The following is a 22,546-nucleotide window of genomic DNA, read 5'->3' as shown; positions in this document are numbered from 1 at the left end:
GCTCTCAAATAAACTAAAAAAAAAAAAAAAAAAAAAAAAAAAAAAAAAAGCTTACAAATTAACTGCACAGAAAATACAAGGCTGTGAATTATTTCAAAGTAAAGCCACAGCAAAAAACAAAAATGTCAAGGCAAAGCTGTGCTAGAAGCTGCAGACAGTCACTTCCCCAGGAGTCAGGAGGTGGGCAGATATTGGGGTGGGGTTAATACGCCAGGGGCTATAGATGCCCGTGGGAGGAGAGAAGACTTGAGTTGGGCCTTAAAGAATGGGGACTGGGTTCTTTTTAGGGTGATGAAAATGTTCTGGATGAGACAGTGGCAGAAGGTTACACAGCCTTGTGAATATACTAGAAATTACTGACTTCTGCAACCTAAAAGGGTACATTTTATGGTGTATGATTTATATCTCAATGTTAAAAAATAAAGAAGACATGGCCAGAGGCAACTGAGGCACCGTGGGAAAAGCCAAAGTTACCCTCAGGAGAGTAATCAGGAGAAAGGTAGGTTGGAAACCAATTTCAAAGGGCTCAGAACATCAGGAAAAGGTAACTTGAAATTACCATCTGTGAGATAGTAAGGGAAGCGAAGACTCATGGAAAAAAGAGCAAAAGACCAAAAGCCCTGAGAATAACATCTGCCTACTCTGCTGGAAGACAAGTCTGAGGGAGGAGGCGTCGTCCAGGTCCTGCTCATTTGAGGTCTGGGTCTCGGGCGGGTTTGAGCGAAAGAGTATTTGAAGGTCACTCTGGTTCTGAGTGAGACAGAGCAAGGCAGACCCAAGATGGGGTCACCTGCAAGGCTAATCGTAATGCAAATTACTCTAGGCCTTAGCAACGTGACTCCAAAGCAGGAACTTTTACACAGAGGCTTGAAAAAGATGGGAAGAAGCAGGAGGTTTCGTAACAGCCCTTGCTGTCAATTATATGAAACAAACTTAACAGATTTTGGTTTAGCTGTAGGTGCACAAAACTTAAGCCCCGGAACAAATTCCGCCTATGATCAAAGGGAGAGAAAGGAAAAGAAGCAAAACCAGAGAAACACAGGCTAAGGACGGGGGAAAGAGATGGCGAAGTGGCGTCTCTGCAGGCAAGTCCTTGGAGATGCACAGGCTGCACAAAGCCGGGCGAATACGACATCGATCGGGAATGAGGTAACCACAAACACCGCTGTCTCAAATGAAAAGGGATCCAAGATCTGACCCAGAAAACAAGCATCGTAACCACCAGATAAAATTTTAATGATAAACACAAGATGCTCTACGCACAAGCAAGACCGAAGTACCCAATGCCAGGCCGTAAACGCAAGGTCCTCTTAGGAAGAGGAGTCGGGAGGAGCCTCTCTGACCCACAGGTCCCGCTTCATCCTATCGACCCACCAAACTCTGCCACTGCTTTGCGTCGCGCTGGCATCATCTGTAACGTGGAGAAGCCCTCAGGGGAACGGACAGGCAGGAAAGAAAGGGCTGGCCTCTGGACTCGTGGCCGGCCTGCCCTTGTGAGGTCCGTGTCCAGATCAATTCACACTTGGCTTCTGAGATTAAAGTCCCCTTTAGCCATAATTTCTTCTATGACTCTCAGTCCAAACTCAATATTCTGTCCTCAAAGGCCTCCTGACACACCAGGAGACCCCTTGAAGCTAGAAGGACAGAGGTCCTTTCCAAGTTACCATGGAGTCTTAGAATTTGTGGGCAGAAAGGACCATATGGAACACGAGCTCTTAGGCCCACATTTTAGCAACGAGAGACAGAAGCCAAAAGCCGCACTTCCGTATTTATGGTCCACTCATCTTTCTAAAAACAGTAGTTCTACGGCATTTACAGCAAGGGCATTAACCTCTAAATTGTGGCCAGCAAAACAAAAGCTAAGGAAAAGTGTTCCTCCTGAGCAGATCTTGTTTAAAGCAAACATACTTTTTTTAGGCCCTGCAGATCACGGAACATTTACCTGTTTGGAGTTTCAACTCAAATGGTGTCCTTCGAGGAATGCTTAAGGATCGAGTCTTCTTGGGGCACCTGGGTGGCTCAGTCAGTTAAGCGTCTGACTTTGGCTCAGGTCGTGATCTCACAGTTTGTGAGTTCAAGCACCACATCTGGCTTTCTGCTGACAGCTCAGAGCCTGGAGCCTGCTCTGGCCTCTGTGTCTCCCTTGGTCTCTGCCCCTCCCCTGCTTGCCCCCTGTCTTTCAGAAGTAAATAAATAAATAAACATTAAGAATGGGGGGAAAAAAAAAAAAAGGAAAGCGTCCTCTTTAAAGAAAAAGACTACCCACTACCAAGCTGTTCAGGCCAAGGTTTGTTTTTGGTTTCCTCCAAGTAGAAACCTCTCCTAGGGGACTCACCCCAAATCTAATCCAGACTCAGGGTTTTAAGTATTCTGGTCTCCACTTCAAATGTTAAGTATACAATTTGAGACTGTAATTCAAGACGGCTTTTTTTTTGTTTATTCATTTTTTCCTGAAAATTTGTTATTTTTTAAATATAATGTATTGTCAAATTGGCTTACATACAACACCCAGTGCTCATCCCAACAAGTGCCCTCCTCCATGCCCATCACCCACTTCCCCCTCTCCCCAAGCCCCCATCAACCCTCAGTTTGTTCTCTGTATTTAAGAGTCTCCGATGGTTTGCCTCCCTCCCTCTCTGTAACTATTTTTTCCCCTTCCCCTCCCCCATGGTCTTTTGTTAAGCTTCTCAAGATCCACGTACGAGTAAAAAACATGAGATCTGTCAAGATTGCTTCTCAATCCAAAGATGAAATAGCTCTCCTCACTGTACATTAAAGAAATACACAAACTGTTTCACATTTCTGTAGTCAAACAGGAAGAATTCACGAAAGGGGGTTTTGGGACAGAAGCCACTGGAATTTACAGAAGCTAAAATTCAATTTCTTCGTGATGGAGATAACTAAAAAGCCTCTTTCAGGACAAGTTAAGCAGCAGATACACACTGTGTGGCGGGGCAGGAAGATTATGTGTGGTCGCAGCCCTTCCTCCTAAAGGCCTCAGAACAAGAGTAAGAGTGGGCTGTTTATGCCAACACGTATCATTCTTGCTTGACTTTTTTATGTCTTCATAAAATACTGACGGTTTGCCTTAATGAAAATCTAACCTAACACGCCACAAGAGTGATTTAAAAGCCAGGAAAGACATATGGAGACAAATGGACTGTAGCTCTAGGCTACACCGCGCGCTTCTCACCACCAACTTCAGACTCCGATCCCGGACGGCAGAATCACGGAGAGTGTCCGTCTCAAACCCGGGCTGAGGCAGGAAGGTACACGCTCTCAGGGGAAGATCGCGGCACTGGGACTCAGAGGGTGGCGCGTGAGAAACGAAAGACCTTAAGATGAAGAGTTAATTACTATGTGAAAAATGGTTTTTGCTTACCCGGCAATGACAACGCCGTCATGGGAATGCACGTCACACAAAACCGCATCGGGAACGTGCTCCAGTTCGCTCACGGCACCTTTGCGATTCTGCATAAGGAGAAGGGGGATGCGGTTGGTCGTACTCTCGGGACACCCCGACGGCAGCACTCCGCGCTCAGCTACGCTCCACGGCCGTGTCTTACCACGGGTATCGTGCTCAAAGTCACCGGGGCGTTCCACAGGACCACGAGGACAGCTAATCTGCTAAGGCATTTACGAGTTACCCCACACAAGAAGACCGTGAACCCGGGGGCACGGCCGTGGGAGACGCTGCTCCCGCGCTCAGGGGGGTTACAGGCTAGAAAGGCAAGGCGTGCGCTCCACTAGGCTGGCGGGGGCACGTATCTGAAGAAACACAAAGTCTGTTTCGAAAGCGCAGTTCCGAGGACAGAAGGTATTTAAGGGTGTTTTACGTGCCAACAGCCCTTACGAACACTCAGAGGATACGATGAGAGAGTACACACAGAGACAAAAGTCAGGATGGGGAAAGGAAGAAGACCGCAAGGTCAGAGGTTCGTGGAATTGTTATTTTTAAAGGGAACCCTAAAGCCCAGGATACGTGTGGTTCCTGAGACTAGGTGGCAGGTAGCAGATGGGTTTTCCACCGTATGGACTCTGGTGACTTTTGAGTCACTTGTACAAAGATCATCATGCCGGCCACAGGCCAGGCTGTACGGGAGGAGCATTCAACAGTCATCCTCGCCACTACCCTATGAGCGGGCTACCATCGGCCCCCACTTTAGAGAGGGGAGAACGGGAACATCCGAAGGGAAAGCAACTTGCTCTAACACCACCTTTCATGTTTCGATGGAGCTTTCTTTCTAGAATCACGGTAAGAATCCCACCATCACAGTCAGGGCAGGATTCCCCATTTCACTTTCGTAGTCTCACTGTTAACAGGGCCAGGAAAGGGGCTGAGCCATCTGACTCCAGTCCACTAACTCATTTATCAAGCGCTAACCAAACAAATGGCTTTATACTTGCTAAAGACAACCAGACGTTCCAGTCAACTGTATGTGACTTGCAGCGGTCATGGAGGGCCAGATGCCTGGAGGCAGGGCTCCGGACACCTTCACTGCTGCCACCTCCAGCGGATGAGGGGGTACCTGCCTCCCTCTGGGGCTTTCTCCACCACCAAAGAGGAAGCAGAAAACTTAGCGGCTGCGCTCTCTCAGGGTCTGACGGCTCGGAATTCGAGCCGATGTACACAGACCATTGCAGCACCCATGTGCACAACTCAAAATATCCCTCCTTCCCGGAGGGAAAGGCCCCAGTTCAAGCTAACTCACCAGCTCTCCTTCAATTCCAGCCCTTCCTGCCAGGCTCGGGCCCAGCTCGTCTAAGCAGCTCTGTCAAACCCTCACAGCTGCCTCTCACCGACCTCCGTCACGCAGGCCCGGCCAAGCACATGGGCAAGAGGGCTGGGTGGGGAGGGGTCTCCACACGAGGCTATCATCCGGTGAGCACACAGCTGCGGGGCCAGGGTGCTTTTTGCTCAGAGGTGTCTTAACAGCCTATGAAAGGATACCTATGCGCGTTCCCCTTGGAAAGGCAGTTCTCAGCCGGGGGCCGTTGTGCCCCTGCCCCAAGGGACATCTGACACGCCTGAAGCCATCTGTGGCTGTCACGATGTGGGGTGGGTGGAGGATGCTATTGGCACCCACTGGGTAGAGGTTAAGGAAGCTGCTCAACATGCTACCGCACACACAGGACAGCCCCCACCGAAGGAATTGTCCGGCCCCTAATGCGAGGTTGAGAAACACTGCTCCTATTCGCTTGGCTAGAAACTGTGAGTTTACCCAGACCAAGAGCATCGGTCACTAATGAGGTTATGAGGTGACCGAGGACGGACCCGCACACAGGCACCGGGCCACCGTCAGTAATGAGCAAAAGCCTGTGATCTCAGAGTCCGTTAGGATGGACCTTTACAGGAGTGGAGGCAGGAGGTGTGGTTCCACCGCTGCCCTACGAGGGGGTCTCCAGCTACCAGTAGGGAGGAGGGCCGCCACCGCACTGTGGTCTTGTCAGGCCTCGAACAGCTTTACGTAACGCCGTTCTTGACAGCGATTTCCTACAGAAACACAGCACCGTGCAAATTCTTAGCTGTGATCTAATATTTCTGTAGAGATTTTGAAGTGATAAATGCTATGGAAGCAAGCCAGTGGGTTATGTGAGGGGAGAGAAGACAGGACTCAGAGACGTTTAACAACCTCCCTCGCAGTCACTGGAAATCGCATTTGCGGCACTGCTTTCGTATTCAGGTGGTGCTTTTGCTTTGTTGATGCGTCAGGGGTCAGGGTCGGTGAAAGTGAAAGGGGACTGCACTGAGCACGAGCCATCCGAGGGGAGGGGGCGGCACCCCAACCTCACCCCTCCTCTCCTAGAGAACAGGATGCTCCCCAACAGCGCGGTTGCAAAGGGGGGCAGATACCCTAATGGCGAGCAAAACGGGCAACGAACCACCGGCAGCCGACAGAATGCTCACCGCACTCCTCTTTGCTTTTGGCAGTTAGTTGGCCTCAGGCCGTAATCGGAGGGCCTGCAGGGGGGGGGGGGGGGTTAATCCGGGGCCTGGATTCCCTCTTCCTTGCCGGCTATTCTTCAGTACAGGTAATGAGATTGGCCACCGCCTACCTTCCAGTTGGTTCTTAACATGTTTTCCTTGGCTCGGCACTCTTGGAAGATGAGCTTCCAGCACGAGTAATCAGAGATGCTGCTCTCGGGAAGGTGCCCTTCCTGCCGGCACAGCCGGTACCAAAGCACTTCGTCTTCGGCAATCACCTTCCACGTCTTGCTCACCTAAAACGGCACAAGTGACACAAATGTCGAATTCTGCAATTAGAGAAGCCCCTCGCCATCCAAAAATCAATCAACACCTTTATTATTACCCCGAGTTTATGGCAGTATAAAACGTCTCATTAACAAAACATTCTGAGGTGGAAAAGAAATACAAGCAAACGTTTCCAGTTTTATTTTTCGAATTTCCAAACTGTTGCTCTATCGTTTCATACCACATGTTAGATGCCTTGGTTAAATTATTATATAACATGTAAGGAAATTATTATATAACATGTAAGGAAAAAAATACACAAATACATAAACGGCAAAAAATATAAACTGCGACTGTACAGTTTTTCAGACCAGAATGTCTTCACTTTCTTTTTACCAATAGGCACGTGTATTTCTTTCCTTTTCTTTCTTTCTTTTTTTTTTTTTTTTTTTTATATTTCTTCTTATACAAGTGGAGACTGACTGTCTCTGAAATAAAAGGCTGTAAGAAAATCAATATCCATAACTCAACACTTCTGGTCATATGAGAAATTCAAATTTGTATTATGTAGAAAAACTTAGACTTTAAGTGGATAGACTAAAAAAAAATTTTTACACAAAACTCAAGCTGTTCACCAGGACCATAACGTCTGATAGAGAGAAATTAATGTTCTGTCTGGACTGAATTTCAAACCCCAACAGTATCCAGAGGAAATGGCCATTTTTGCTATTAGTATTCTGTCCTACAAAACTAACTCAGGGGACAAAGCATTTACTTCTTCACAGGATACCGTACAAAGTTGTACAAAAGGTGGACTCTGTTGGCAAGATGAGAGAATGATCCAGCAAATCGACATGATCTTGAGTCTGTGGGGTCAAGTGCTTAACACTTGCCGCCCATCTAAAGGTTGAGACTCATTTCTAATAAAGTGAAGGTCATGGCCACTGGTTTACAGTAACCTGTGCTCCTGAACACTCCCTTGGGGCCACTTCACGACGTAGAATACACAGACAGAAGAGAGAACGCGAGACAAAGTAGGCGAGAGTGCACACAGCATGTGTCTCATTAGGATTCCTCGTTTGAAGAAGTACCAATAGGTAGTTCACTTTTAGGATGGCAGAATAAAGACTCCAAAAATCTGCTCCTACATTCAAGCAACAAGAATACTGCCAAAAGTTGTCAAAATCAACTTTTTCAGAACTCTGGAAATTAACTAAAGACTTTCAACATTCCGAGGAGCATTTATTCAAGAAAAATGTTTTCATCTTGGTAAGGGCAACTACCTCCATGTTGTTTTAACTTGCACTAATCCCATCCTCCTCTTCCGGCACCACAGGTAGCTCCATGGTAACCTTGAAAAACAACAGCCTCGCAACTATGGTGGCTGTGAAAACCAGCAGCCTGGAAGACACCGAAGGGGCCAGATGGCTTCACAGGTGCCCAAAATGCCATCCCCAGGGAATGGTCACCGTTTGACCTGTGAGACAGCCTGCTGGAAAGCTCTCTTCTGGAGGCTTATCTTTATCTGACCTGACTCAAAGCTTCCTCTGCCTTACCTCCAGGGCATTTGTCCCAAACAGTAAGGGAGAACTGTTTAAGGTTGTGGCTGCCTGAGGTATCATTACCATCCTGGGGCTACAAAGAGTTGACCTAAACCTTAAAAGGGAAACCTGGGGAATGGGATGTCCATAAGGGGCTTTGAAAGGCTCCCACAGATTTCTGGGAGTCAGCGTCATGCACCTGTATAGGACTGTGTGTGCGCCCAGAAAAGGGATCAGAAGGCCCTGACCTGTCACTCTGGCTAAACTTGAAGCTTTGCACAGCATGATGTGAAGGCTAAAACAGAGTTGTGAACTGCTGGCACAATGAAAGCCAACATACAGAAAGCAACTCCGCAAAAGATGGAGATTTATTGCTTCAACATATTTAAGGAAACCTCTGTCCAATCACTAACCACTCAGCTAAATGAGCAGAGATTTCAGTGGTCACACATGACAGAAAATACAAACCAGAGTATTAGTCCAGAAAAGTCACTAAAAAATAGCAGCAATGACAAACAGCAACAACTAACTCTCCAGAAGAGAGTGAATCACATTTTAAAGGAGTTGGCACATTTTAAAAGTCCAGTTTTTAAACACAAAATGTAGACACATGCAAAGAAACAGTAAAGAATGAACCATATATGGAAAGAAAAAGCAGCCTGAGCAAGTCCAGACTTTGGACTTATTAAACTAAGACTTTAAGTCAGCTATTATAAACATGTTCAAAACACTAAAGGAAAGCATGTCTAGAAAAATAAAAGTTATAAGCACAATGTTTCACCAAGTAGAAAATAGTGATAAAGAAACTTAAAAAAAACACAAGTTTTAAAGTCAAAAAGCACAGTAACTGAAATAAAAAATTCAATAGAGGGGCTCAACAGATTTGAGCTAACAGAATAATCAGCAAACTCAAGGTCAATTAAGATTATCCAGTCTAGGGGCATCTGGGTGGCTTAGTTGGTGGGGTGTCCAGCTTCGGCTCAGACCATGATCTCGTGGTTCAGGAGTTCAAGCCCCGCATTGGACTCTCTGTTGTCAGCACAGAGCCTGCTTCGGTTCCTCTGTCCCCCCTCTCTCTCTGCCCCTCGTCAGCTCGTTCTGTCTCTCTCCCTCCCCCTCTCCCCCCCCCCACCCCTTTCGGAATAAATAAACTTAAAAAAAAAAAAAAAAAAGATTATCTAGTCTAAGGAAAAAAAAAAGGACAAAAGAACCCCCCTTCCCAAAATTAACAAAATTAACAGAACCTCAGAGACCTACTGGATACCATCCAAGTGGATCAACAAAGGCATTATGGGAGTCCTATAAGGGAAGGAGAAAGGGGTAGAAGGAACATCTGAAGAAATAATGGCCAGAAACTTTCCAAACATGATGAAAAACATTGATCCACACACTAAAGCAGCTCACTGAACTCCATGAAGGATAAACTCAAAGAGATTCACACCTAGACACATCATAGTCAAACTGTTGAAAACTGGAAAGCAACAAAAGAAAAAGACACATTGTGTGTTCTTCTCATTAAAAATTAGGGAGGTCAGAAAGCAGTCGGCTGGCATATTCAAAGTGCTAAAGGAAGAGACTGCCAACCAGTAACTGCATCTAGCGAAACTATCCCCCCAAAATAAGAGAGAAATTATTCCAAGATAAATAAAAATAAGATAATTCATCACTAGTAGACTTGTCCTACAAGAAATACCAAGGGAGTCCTTTAGGCTAAAATACAAGGACACCAGACAGGAACTCAACCCACATAAATAAAGAAAGCAAACCAGTAAAGGTCATTACAAGAGTAAATATAAAAGACAGTATAAATATAGTTTTGCTTGCAACGCTTTTCTTTTACCTAATTAAAAAGATAACTGCCTAAAGTATAAAGTTGTGTTGAAAGGCTTTTAACAATAAAGACATAATTTGTATGAAATAATAGTTCAAAGAAGGGAGAAGGAATGAAGTTATATCGTAGCAGTTTTGCTATACTATTGAAAGTAAGTTGGCATTAATACAAACTAGATTGTTTCAAGACGTCAGTTGTAATCCCTGGGCAATCATTAAGAAAAAAAACTTTAAAAAGAGTAGCAAAAGATAAAAGGAATTAAAATAGTATGCTAGAAAAAGGTCTACTTAAACACAAAAGGAGGCAGTAATGAAGAGAAAGAGGAACGAAAATGACATAAGACATACAGAAAACAAATAGCAAAATGGCAGATATAAATGCTTCCTTATCAATAATTGTATTAAATGGAAATGGACTAAGCACTCCAAGCAAAAGACAGAGATTGGTGGTATAAATAAACATGACCTAAGGATATGCTGACTACAAGATAACTACATACTTTTTTTTTTTTTTTAAGTAGGCTTCACTCCCAGTGTGGGGCTTGAACTCACAACCCTGAGATCAAGACCTGAGCTGAGATCAAGAGTCGGACACTTAACTGACTGAGCTGCCCAGATGTCCCCATACATTTTTTTCAAGTAAACTCTGCACCCAACGTGGGGCTCAAACTCACAACCCCGAGATCAAGAGTCACATGCTCTACCAACGGAGACAACCAGGTGCCCTGAGACACACATACTTTAGATCCACACACACAAACAGTAAAAGGATAGAAAAAGGTATAACTTGTAAGCAGTACCTGAAAGAGAGCTAGAGTGCATATACCAATACCACTTAAAGTAATTTTTAAGACAAAAATGATTACTAGAGACAAAAGATATTTTTATAATGAGGGTCAATCCATCACAAAAACCTAACAATTGTAAACATATATTCCTAACAACAAAGCCCCCAAACACAAGCAAAAAAATGAAAAAACTGAAGAAATGGATAATCGGACTCCAATACCCACTTTCGATAAAAGACAGAATAAGTAGAGTATCTATCAACAAGAAAATAGAAGAACCCAACACTATAAACCAACTAGACATAAGAGACATCCATGGAACACTCTACTCAACAGCAATTTGAGCATTATTCTCAAGTGCAATGGAACACTCTACAGGATAGACCATATACCAGGCTATAAAACAAATCTCAATAAATTCAAAAGAACCAAAATTATACAAAGTATGTTCTCTGACCACAGTGGAGTGAAAATCAGAAATTGATAAGAGGAGGAAATATGGGAAATTCACAAATGTGTGGAAATTAAACAACACACTAACAAACGTTAACATGCTAAACAACCAATGTGTCAAAGAAGAAACTGCAGAAGAAACTAGAAAATACTCTGCAGTGAGTGAGAATAACAGAACGTTCAAAACTTATGAGGCACAGTGAAGGCAGTGCTTAGAGAAAAATTTATAGCTATAAATTCCCATATTTTAAAAAATCGAAAATCTATAACCTAGCCTTCCAGAGGCTAGGTTAGAGAAAAAGAAAACTAAACCCAAGAAGAAAATAAAAATTACAACAGAAACGGGGCGCCTGGGTGGCTCAGTTCGTTGAGCATCCGACTTCAGCTCCGAGCATGATCTCATGGTTCAGGAGTTTGAGCCCCACATCCGGCTCGCTGCTGTCAGCACAAAACCTGCTTTGGATCCTCTGCTCTGTCCCCTTCTCTCTCTACCCCTCCTGGCTTGTGCTCACTCTCTCAAAAATAAACATTAAAAAAAATTTACACACACACAAATTACAACAGAAATAAGTGAAACAAAAAGAAAATGAAGTAAGTAAAAACTGATTACTTGCAAAGATCACCAAAATTTACAAACCTTTAGCTAGACTGACCAAATGGGGGCGTGGGTGTGGAGAAGGCTCAAATTCCTAAACCCAAGGAGAGGGGCCATCACTATCGACAACCACAAAAACGAAAAGCATTATAAAGGGACACTATGAACAATTTATATGCCAAAACTAGGTGATTATAGGCAAATGCTTAGAAAAAGACACAAAGTACTGAAGTTAACTCGAGAGGATGGAAAATCTGTATAGACTTACAAGAGGTTACATTAGTGATTAAAACAACAACAACAACAACAACTTAGCACAAAGCAAAGTCCAAGCCTAGATGACATCACTGGTAAATTCTAAATGTTTGAAAAGAATTTTTAAAATGGTTAAAACTAAGTTAAAAGAACTTTTAAAAGAATTAACTCTTACCAAATGTTTTAAAAGATTAATGAATTAACCAATCATTCACAAATTCTTCCAAAAACAAAACAAAAGAGGAGGGAACACTTCCCAACACCTTCTACGAGGCTAGGATTTCTCTGATATCCAAACCAGACAAAGACCTCACAAGAAAACTACAAACCAATAATACCTGATGTGATGAACATACGTAAAAATCTTCAACAAAACCCTAGCAAACTGAATCCAGCTATGTACAACAAGGGTAGTACGTCATAACCCTGTGCGATTTGCCTCAGGAATGCAGAGTCAGTTTTAACACACAAATATCAAGGTGATATCCCGGTACTAGGGTCAAGGACAAAAACCACATGCAGTTCTCAGATTAACAAACACTTTAAAATTAAAGGGAGTTCATTATATTCAAAATAAATCTGTACTATACAAAAGAGTTCCTTCACATAATGATGTCCCTAAAGAGCCCTAAAGTGATAGGGATATAAATATAAATTTGATCAACTTTTTAGGAAGGCGTTCAAGGTCACCTGTATTATCCAAGGAGCAGCGAGATATAATAGAAAACCAGTTACACTTGGGGTGAAAAAAACCCCAAACCTCAGATTCTTGTGTCCAGGCTTTCACTAACTAGCTGCGGGACTGTGACAAGGTCACTAGGCTTTTCCGCACCGCTTTCCTCCTCAGTGGTGGGGAGGAATCCGACACCCTAAAATGTCTCTTGCAACACTAAACTATGACCTTGGGGCCTTGGTTTTCTCATCCTCCAAATGTGAGCCACCATATCCCACCACCCACAGAGCTGTTGTGCATCTCAAAGGATTCAAGTGTTGTGCAAGTGTAATTCTTTACACACAGGTCACACGCTACGCAGGTCACCACCGATAACACTACAGGATACGGCTCCTTATTGTAAACTTACGCTGCTCCAATTACTTTAAAGAAGTCATTAGCTTTTTATTTTTACAAATAACTTTTATTAAATCTACAGTGGGGTGCTACTTGCTCCACGGCAGCAGAAAGAGGCTAGAACTTAGAAGTAAAAGTTAGTCTGAGGGGCGCCTGGGTGGCTCAGTCAGTTAATTGTCTGACTTCGGCTCAGGTCATAATCTCACAGTTCGTGAGTTCAAGCCCCACGTCAGGTTCTGTGCCAACAGCTCAGAGCCTGGGGCCTGCTTCAGATTCTGTGTGTGTGTGTGTGTGTGTGTGTGTGTGTGTCTGCCCCTCCCCCACTCACGCTGTCTCTGTCTCTCAAAAGACAGACATTAAAAAAATAATTTAAAAAAATAAGTAAAAATTAGAATCTAAGAACTCGGGTTGTTTCAGTGTCAAAATTTCTGATTTTCCATCTCGAGCAGACTATATTAAAAACATTCCTTAGGATACCTTATTCAACGGAAAGGACACTAAAAGTGTCCAAGGGACACTGACCCACAGAACATTCTTGTGATGGCACACTGAAATTCTGGCTTCCTTGATTACATTTTTGCTGTGCATGCGGCATGTAAGCTCTAGGTGTGACAAACAATCATGTCACCTAGGTCACCTTCCCTTTGGGCACGGGCACTCTGCGTGGAAGGCACAGCGTCAGAAATTAGACCAGGTGGCACAAAGTAGTACGAGGCTCCAATCGCTTTTCTGAACCAAAGTGCCGCACCATGATGCAGCAGGGGTCACACTGGCTCCAGCGTTCGATTGTTTAGGAACTGAAGAAGAGAGGTCCCGGAGACCAACCGGGGCAACTCCCCACCCCAGGAAGGGCTCCTCCTCAGCCCTGCTTGGGGAGAGGCTTCTGCAGAGAGCTGACCCTCACATCGGGCTGATCGACCGCAAAGCAGTCTGGCTATTAGGAAGTACTTCCTCCCTTTCCTTAGTAAAGGGATTCCACCCATGGCCCTAATTTTGCCTTTCTGAAGAAATCTCTCTTCCTTCTTCCACCTGATAGTTCTTCAAAAGGCTGAAGATACCACCATGATTCCCCTTAGTCATCTCGTAGGTCTAACTATCGTCCATTTCTTCAACTAACTGCCCTAGGACTAGACTGGTTCGTGTACCCTAGTATTTAGGCATATACAGTAACGCCCTTCACATGTGGTACTCAGGATGGAACACTATCCCAAATGTGGGCTGTCAAGTGCCGCAAACAGGGGGATTTTATCAGACGCTAATTTGCTGCTTCACTTGTAAATACACCATCGTGGCTACTAAACTCACAGTGCACCAAACCTTCTGGAGTCTGTTTAGTTAATTAAACATTTAAGGCAAACAACAACAAAAATGCTACAAACACCTGTGGACTCACCATCCCACTTAAGATACTGATAAGTTGTTTTTTTTTTTTCAACGTTTTTTATTTATTTTTGGGACAGAGAGAGACAGAGCACGAACGGGGGAGGGGCAGAGAGAGAGGGAGACACAGAATCGGAAACAGGCTCCAGGCTCCGAGCCATCAGACCAGAGCCTGACGCGGGGCTCGAACTCACGGACCGCGAGATCGTGACCTGGCTGAAGTCGGATGCTTAACCGACTGCGCCACCCAGGCGCCCCAAGATACTGATAAGTTTAAGGTCCCACGGGGCACCTGGGTGGCTCAGCCAGTTGAGCGTCCGACTGCGGCTCAGGTCATGATCTCACAGCTCGCGAGTTCGAGCCCCGGGTTGGGCTCTGTGCTGATAGCTCAGAGCCTGGAGCCTGCTTTGGCTTCTGTGTCTCCCTCTCTCTCTGCCCCTAACCCACTCGCATTCTGTCTCTGTCTCTCTCAAAAATAAATAAACATTAAAAATATTTTTTTAAATAAATAAAATAAAAATAAATAAATAAAAACAATAAAGTCCTGTACATTTCTGATGCACATACTCTCCCCTGCCTCAAGGGTAATCTGAATTTGGTGTTCATCATTCTTCAGAGATTTTTTGTTTTTTTTAAACACAAACGGCAATTAAAGTCCCTACCTCTTACTTTCACTGTATGTTTTTTTTAATATAATTTTAAAGCCCATTTTAAACCCCAGCTCACTGTACCCACCCCCTTCCCAGCATTTTAGCGCATCCCTGAATCCCAGTTCTGTCATCTGTTGCGTTAGCCACTTCTCCCATGCACAACTCTTCTGCAAAATATGGTCTGCGGGCCTTTGCGTCTTACTTACAAAAAAAAAAGTTAACCAGGATGGGGCTGAGGACAGAGCCCGTGGCAAACCACTACAGCCCTCCCCCCGACCAAGGCTGACACGGGTCCATTGAGAAGCCCACCCCAGGCCTGGCCACAGCATCAGTTACAAATCCACTTACCCACCTGCCAGCCCACACTTCCCCACCTTAGCCAGGAGGGCGTCAGGGAAACCAACCCTCACCTGATCACAAGGGGTCAGGCCATAAAGAAGGGGAGAGCGACTCTGTAACACCGAAGCTCCAGTTCTGACGAGACAGAACAGCACGGTTTTATTAATTTGGGCGTGTTTGGTCCACAGCTGAGCCTGCCCCTGCCACGAGCGGTGTCTGTCCATCTGTCTGTGCCAGAGCTGAGTCTGAGCACCGGGCAATCACGAAGAGCAGAGAGGGACGGACCAACGTGAGCTGTGAGGGAGCCAAGCCACAACTCAAATGGTTCCAGAGCAGAATCACCTCCCTAGCAGACCTCTGGGATTCGGGGTTAAATAAAGTAGAAGATCAGGGCTAACAGCCAGCAGCCCTAATGGGTCCTCAAAGGCAGCAAGTGCTAACTAAACACAGGGCAGCTGCCCTCTGATCTGGGGATACGTGAGCCTTTTCGGTCAAAATTGTAAAATGTAAAATGTTGTAAAAACTATGAAATGTAACTGGACAAAAGACTCGGAGTAGCTGAGACAGAATATAAACGGTAGGCATTATTGCACAGACTGGCACTTTCCAAAGCAGGTTCAGTAAAACAACAGCTCCTCAGGGGGGGTTAATAATGTTACTTTTAAAAAGGATTCCATGGTCGGGGTGCCTGGGTGGCTCAATCGGTTGAGCGTCCGACTTCGGCTCAGCTCATGATCTCACAGTCTGTGGGTTCGAGCCCCACGCCGGGCTCTGTGCTGACAGCTCGGAGCCTGGAGCTACTTCGGGTTCTGTCTCCCTCTCTCTCTGCCCCTTCCCCGCTCATTCTCTCTCTGTCTCTCTCTCAAAAATAAACATTAAAAAAAATTTTTTAAAAGATTCCATGGTCAGAGGAGTTTGGGGAACACTGGCTTAAACAAAACTAAGCAGGGCTATTCGCTGAAGAACTTCTGAGAGCTTTTGACCAACCGACACGTGCTGGAGCTCTCTCAGAAGGATGGGATACGCTGCGTTCCTCAAACTTACTTGGCTCCTGAACGCTTCCTGCAAGAACACTCTGAGAGCTTTAGTGCTCTGCAGAAGACACTGGAGAGAACACCAATATGGGTTACCGGTGACCTGATTAAGGTCTGTGCTGGCCACAAGGAGCAGCAATTCTCCACCTGCCCGCTCAAGCTGCCAAACAGACCCCCTTTGCAGAACACTTCTCCCCTGTGGTGGGGAAGCTACAGGGAAAGGTTTTGGTCTCTGCCTTTACAGTCAGGTTGGATCCCAAGCCTGGACCAAGTGTGGGACGATATTTTTAACTCTCTAGTGCAAAAATTAGCTACAGGACATTTGTTCTTTGTTGTTATTTTATTTTTTTAATTTTGTTTAACGTTTATTTATTTTTGAGACAGAGAGAGACAGAGAATGAATGGGGGAGGGGCAGAGAGAGAGGGAGACACAGAATCGGAAGCAGGCTCCAGGCTCCGAGCTATCAGCCCAGAGCCCGACGCGGGACTCGAACTCACAGACCGCGAGATCGTGACCTGAGCCGAAGTCGGCGCTTAACCGACTGAGCCACCCAGGCGCCCCTGTTGTTATTTTAACTAGATGGAGCCACTGAATCAGCGGCAGCGTTTGAAGAAAACCCAAATCCGATGCTCAGTGATTACAAACTAGAAGATACCAGTTAAAATAAACATTCTGGAATAGTTTTCATGAGATCGACTAAACCATACAGTTCTCAGCCACATTAAAATGGAGGAACTTTTTTCTCAGTGAGACCTTCAAGAAGTCCCCCATACATGAGACCTTAAAAGCACCAGAAGCAGAAAACAGGTTTTTCTCTCCCCTTCAAAGAAAATGCCAAGTCACTTTAAACAACATGACCTGAAATTTGTATAACAGGGTTTTGGGATGAAAAAGGGAGAACAAAAAGTCGATGTTTCGGTACATCACTCCCACTGCTAGCCCCTAGATCACAGGGCTTATTCTGTGGAAAGTAATATTCAGGATAAAGTTTAAATCCCGGATAACCAACAATAATCTCTTTGAGGGATTTACAAAAACTAGAGGCGAGAGTTCCTTCCAAAAAGGGATCAGGACTATACCTACAGTTAGGTATTAAACACAGAAACGTGCCAACAATTTCTTTGGCAAACTGTAAAGGGAGGGTGCTTTTTCTCTCTTCTTTTAAAGGAGCACAAAAATGACGGGTTTTAAGAATTTCTTTCAATCCTGAAAGGAAAAACAAAACAAAATAATAAGACCTAAACTTTCACAATTTTAAAGATTCTCACCAAAAAGAAAGCTAATAGTTTAAATTTCTTACATTAAATTAAATCTTGCAAGTTTATAAGCCTGAATTTTCCAAAGGCCTAATGGTCTTCAATACGCTAGGACTGGAATGGCTCTGCCCAGTAAAAGCCCCACTGAGTGAGCCTCAGCTGTGAGAATTTGCTAATAAAAGTGTCTCCAGCATTTTGCTTTATAGCACCACTGTGAATTACAGCATCAAAAAAAAAAAAAAAAAAAAAAAGGAAAGAAAGAAAGCCCTTGGCTCAAAAACTAGCTTTATTAACTCTGCCTGGATTAGGGTTACCAGTGAGGCCCATGACAAGGGGAAAAGCATCATTGTTCTAGTCACATGTTCACGAATCAAGTCTATTTGGGGAAGATACACCTTGCACAGACAGTTCTACATACACTCATTATCTCAATTTCCTTATCTCCTTTTTCCCCATTCACTCTCAAACCTGCTCACCCCAGCCCCAGACTCACCCCGTGTGCACCATGCCACGGACTCTGGTCAAGGTTGCCCGTGACCTCCAAGGTGCTAAATCCAATGGCTACTTCTCAGTCCTCCTCTCACTTGACTGACAGTTGCACTTAACCCTCTGATCGCCGTCTCCTCCTCGAAAAGGTCATCCCTTGGTTCCAGGGGACCGTGTGCTCTGGGTTTCTCCCCACGTCACAGGGACCGCCTTCTCCAATGCCTCATCTTGGCCTCTCACCACCGTGGTGTGACAGGGCTCAATCCCTGAGTCCCCCACCCCCTTCGCTCACTTCCCTGATGCCCTCGTCCAGTTTCCTGGACTTAAATGCCAATGATGCGCTCACGGCTCCCCAGTTCCTATCCCCGTCCAGCCTCACATCTCACTACTGATCTTCCCCCAAAACTTGGTCATCTCACGGTCTTCCCCTGGTCAGTAACCACAATCTCGTCCGTGCGGTTGTTGAGGCCAAATAAACAGAGTCCCGGCCAACTCCACTTTCTCTCCCCCTTCCATTGCCATTGGCAGTCCCGACTTCGCCCACATCTACTGGCACCACGTGCTCCAAGCCACCATCTTCTCTCGTCTGGGTTATTTGAGTAGCTCACTCACGGGTCTCCCTGCTGCATCCTTGTCCCCCTTCAAGTCCGGTCTCCACACAGCAACCGAGATGATCCCGCTCAGAAGGGAAGTCAGACCTTGTAACTACTCCGCTCAAAGCACTCGAATGGCTTCCCGCCTCATTCCGAATAAACGTTCAAGTTATTTTGACGGATTTAAGTGCCTTTCACATTTTCACTATTTCTTCTTCTCTTATCCCCATCTGCTCATTATACCTTCACCCCTATTAGTTTCCTGTTGGTGCTCTAACAAATTACCACAAACCTAGTATCTAAAAACAATACAAATTTATTCTGTTTGGTTCTGGAGGCCAGAAGTCTAAAATCAAAGTGTAGGAGGCAGGGCTCCATTTCTTCTGGAGGCTTTGGGGGAAATATCTGTTTCCCTCTTTCCACCTTCTATTCCTCAGCTTTGTAGTCTGTTCCTCCACTTTCAGAGCCAACAACGCACCATTTTCTCTTCTCTCTGACCTCCAGCCTCCCTCCTGGAGGGAGCCCACCTGGATCATCCAAGATAACCATCCCATCCCAAGATCCTTAACCTCCTCACATCTGCAAAGGCCCATTACCAGACGAGGTAACATACGCATAGGTTCTGAGGATTAGGAAGTGGACATCTCGGGGAAGGGGCATTATTCTGTCTACCACCTCCCCCCGGCTCTGACCTTCCTGCTGTTCCTCTACCCTAACAGGCGCGCGCCACCTCAAGGCCTCTGCACCTGCTACAGGCCTCCACCAGAGACCTGCACAGCTTCTTTCTTCCCTCGTTCAGGTCTTTGCCCAAAGGTCACCTTCTCTGTGAAGTCTTCCCTGGCCGCTTACAAGGGCAGCCCCCACATCACCTCTGTGGGCACAGGTTTCTCCATAGCACACATCACCCTCTGGAACACACGTTACTTAACTGGGCGCTTACTAAAGGGGTAAATAACTGAAAGAGACGGAGAAACAAGTCCAACTTTTAAAAATTCAACACTTAGAAAAAAAACTGCATTGCTTTTATTTTCAATGGCCAGCTTCTGGCATGTACTGTCCTCAAGAGGCTCTGACTTTCTTATAAATACCAGTTCTCGCTTTCTGGGGTTTTTTTTCCCCCCTTCTTTTAAACTTTTTAATTAGGGACAATTTCAAACACACACAAAATAAAGTGAGCAGTAGAAAGAGCCTCAGGACTCAGTCCCCAGGACTCAGTTCAAGTAGTTATCAAGACCCTGCCCTTCTTCTTGCAGCCAGCTCCCCATCTTCTCCCAGAGTTGCTGTTTTTCAGTCACCCCCGTTAAAGGAGGCAGCCACGGTAACTCTGCGAATTAAAAGGAAACCCCTGAGGGGGCCTGGGCCCGGGTCATGTGTCCCTGGGAGATGGAGTCAAGTGGCAAAGGCCACTATTAAGGACGAAAGGAACCCTGCCAGCAGTTACAGGTTTTCAGAATCATTTCTGCTAAGAAAAATCAATCTGGCAGCGCTTGGCTGTGGACTCCCAGCTTTAAAGACTCCATGAAGATCTTTAGCCATAAAACCTCAGATTTTAGTTGCTTCTGTTTGGATATCTGGGAAGATCACGAGATCGCATTTTCCTTAAAGCCTGAAATATCAGGGGTGCCTGGCCGGCTCAGTCAGTAGAGTGTGCTACTCCTGATTTCAAGGTTGTGAGTTCAAGCCCCATCTCGAGTGTAGAACCTACTTAACAACTTCAAACATCATGGTCTATCTAGTGTGGTGGGCTTTGGTTCCCAATTTATCTATTTTGGTATCACCTGCTTCTTGCTCACCAATTTTATCATACATCTTAAGCTGTTAACCTCCGTCTCTTCCCTTGTTCCTTTATTGCTCTCTTCATGCACGTTTTTCTACTTCTCACTTGAAGAATGTGACATTGTTACCTATGCAGCTAGATTTCTAAAATTTTACTTTAGCAAATATACATAAATAAAATGTGATACAAATGAAAATTAAAAAAAAGACCAAATTATAGAGATGAAAACAGATCAGGGTTGCCAGGGGTTAGGGACGGGGAGTGGCAGAGGTGGCCAGGCCAGAAAAGGTAGCACAAAAGATCCTTGTGATGAATGTTGTATACCTTTACTGTGTGGTCACACAAATCCACGACACCTGTGATAAAACTGCACAGAACTAAATTCACTCACAAGTGTACGTAAAACTGTGGAAATCTGAGTAAGCTCCGTGGACCGTACTGAGGTCAGTTTCCTGGCTTTGATAGGACTAGGTCATTCCGCAAGATATTGCCAACGAAGGAAACTGGGGAAAGAGAACACAAGACCTCTCCGTACTATCTTTTGCAACTACCCATGAATTTATGATTATTTTTAAAGTTTTAAAAATGAAAGTCAGTAAATCCTAAAACTGTTACTCCTCAGAATTATTCATATTGTAATATAATAGCAGGCTTACTCTTCCCATAAAAAAAAAAAAAAAACTTTCTGTAACTTTGAACTCGGTTTTGTAATTGTTATCCATTTAAAAATATTATCTTTTAAAGTGCCAGGGATCTTGTGGGCGTGCACACACACCCACATACAAAACCATAAAATTATAAGTAGCAAAATGATAAAGCCGTTCAATGAATCGCCCAGTGCGTAACTTTGTTTACTACAAGTCACACTGTTCTCAAGACATTCCGGCATGGAACACTCCCACAACGACACTAAATCCCTCGGGGGACAACTATGGATAGCAAGGAGCTAGAAAGGTCAGCATCAGAGGTATACAAGGATCACAAACTAATGTAGCAGGACTTTCTTTCTGGAAGCACAAAGCCTACAAAGCAGAAAAAGAGGGGATGCAGAAAAGAGCCAAAGTCAAAGCAAAATCACTTCTCCGGCACAGTTCGTGGCATAATTAAATCTCAACAAGTCCTTCCCGATCTGGGTTCCTTACTGTTAGTCAGTTACCAATTTGGCATGCAGATCTAAGCAAACAGGTTTTCTCCAAGGGCACACATATAGTTCATGGTGCCAATTCCACTAGAACTGGCCCAATTTCACTAAAATCCCAAGGTGGCTCCATTAAAAGAGAAAAGAGACAGACAGGGACAGACAGAGCAAGCCCCCTCTAAAATCAAATCATAAAGCAGCAGGACATTCCACTCAACAGAAGGACTTTTTCCCAGTTTCAAAAATAAAAACACCCCAAGAAACAAATGAAAATGCTACTCATCTTTATTACTTTGCAGTTGTATTTTAATGCTCGAAAAAACAAAGCCAATTCTAAAAATCACTGGCCGCCCATGGTCACTTTCATGAAAAGGCGCTATTAAAAAAAAAAAAAAAAATTCTTCGGTTCATAGACCAGAGCCACCGGAAGGGTTCTGCTTAAGAATCTTTTCTATTCATATACGTGTGCTCTAAAAATTAGATTGAAAGGAAAAACAAAAAACAAATCCAACTGGCCAAAGAGAGAAGAATTCTGGTGGACAATTGGACCACTGTGCTGCAAATGAAACCGTTCACACCTGCACAATAATCTCACCAGCATAACGAATCTCTCCTGAAACGCAGCCCCCTTGTACCAAAAGGGGGATCTCTTCTTCCACCAGATCCTATCTTTCACCGATAAACTCTTTGGATGAGAAAACCAGCAGCAGACGTGAAAGCCACATGGCCCTCTACAAAGCGGGGGAGCAAAAAGCAACGTTAAAAGAAATGATTCCTTGAACAGCAGCTCCCTATCAAGAGTGAAGATTTTATCATCTAATGCGGACTTTGTGGAAAACAGCTAGCTAGCTATTAGACCCTGTTCCAAGACTTCGGCTAACAGCATCAGGCTGAAATCCAGGAGTTGGACTCATTTAGCTACACCCTTGTTTTCAACTCTTGGGAACAGGGCCAAAGTGTAAAGTTAGAATAGAACAAATCCAATTTCCAAGGGAAAGAAGAAGACAATATAGGTACTCTTGCTTAATGCGATTGATAGGCTCCGAGCATGGTTTACGTTTCAGTCCGTTTTTATTTAGTGAATTTTAGCCCTGGAATAATTCCTTCCATCATTCCTAAAGATTCCAGACTCTGCATCAAAAAAAAAAAAAAAAAAATAGTCGCGAAC

At 44.7% G+C, this 22,546-nt stretch overlaps 1 protein-coding gene across 2 annotated transcripts in view; it reads right to left on the bottom strand.

The window, feature by feature from the left end:
• Positions 1-22,546, bottom strand: part of FBXW8 (F-box and WD repeat domain containing 8) — a 123,774-nt gene that overhangs the window by 78,795 nt on the left and 22,433 nt on the right. For both annotated transcript variants that reach the window (XM_060612409.3, XM_060612408.3), the window contains exons 3-4: positions 6,058-6,222; positions 3,383-3,471 (exon numbers count right to left, since the gene is read on the bottom strand). In XM_060612409.3, coding sequence (XP_060468392.1) covers positions 3,383-3,471; positions 6,058-6,222 — 254 coding nt within the window. The remainder of the gene's footprint in view (positions 1-3,382; positions 3,472-6,057; positions 6,223-22,546) is intronic.

The sequence above is a fragment of the Panthera onca genome, chromosome D3, assembly GCF_046562875.1.
Source record: "Panthera onca isolate mPanOnc1 chromosome D3, mPanOnc1 haplotype 2, whole genome shotgun sequence".
NCBI lineage: Eukaryota > Metazoa > Chordata > Mammalia > Carnivora > Felidae > Panthera > Panthera onca.
Note: the sequence above shows the minus strand (reverse complement) of the source record. Positions and strands in the feature narration are given on the sequence as shown.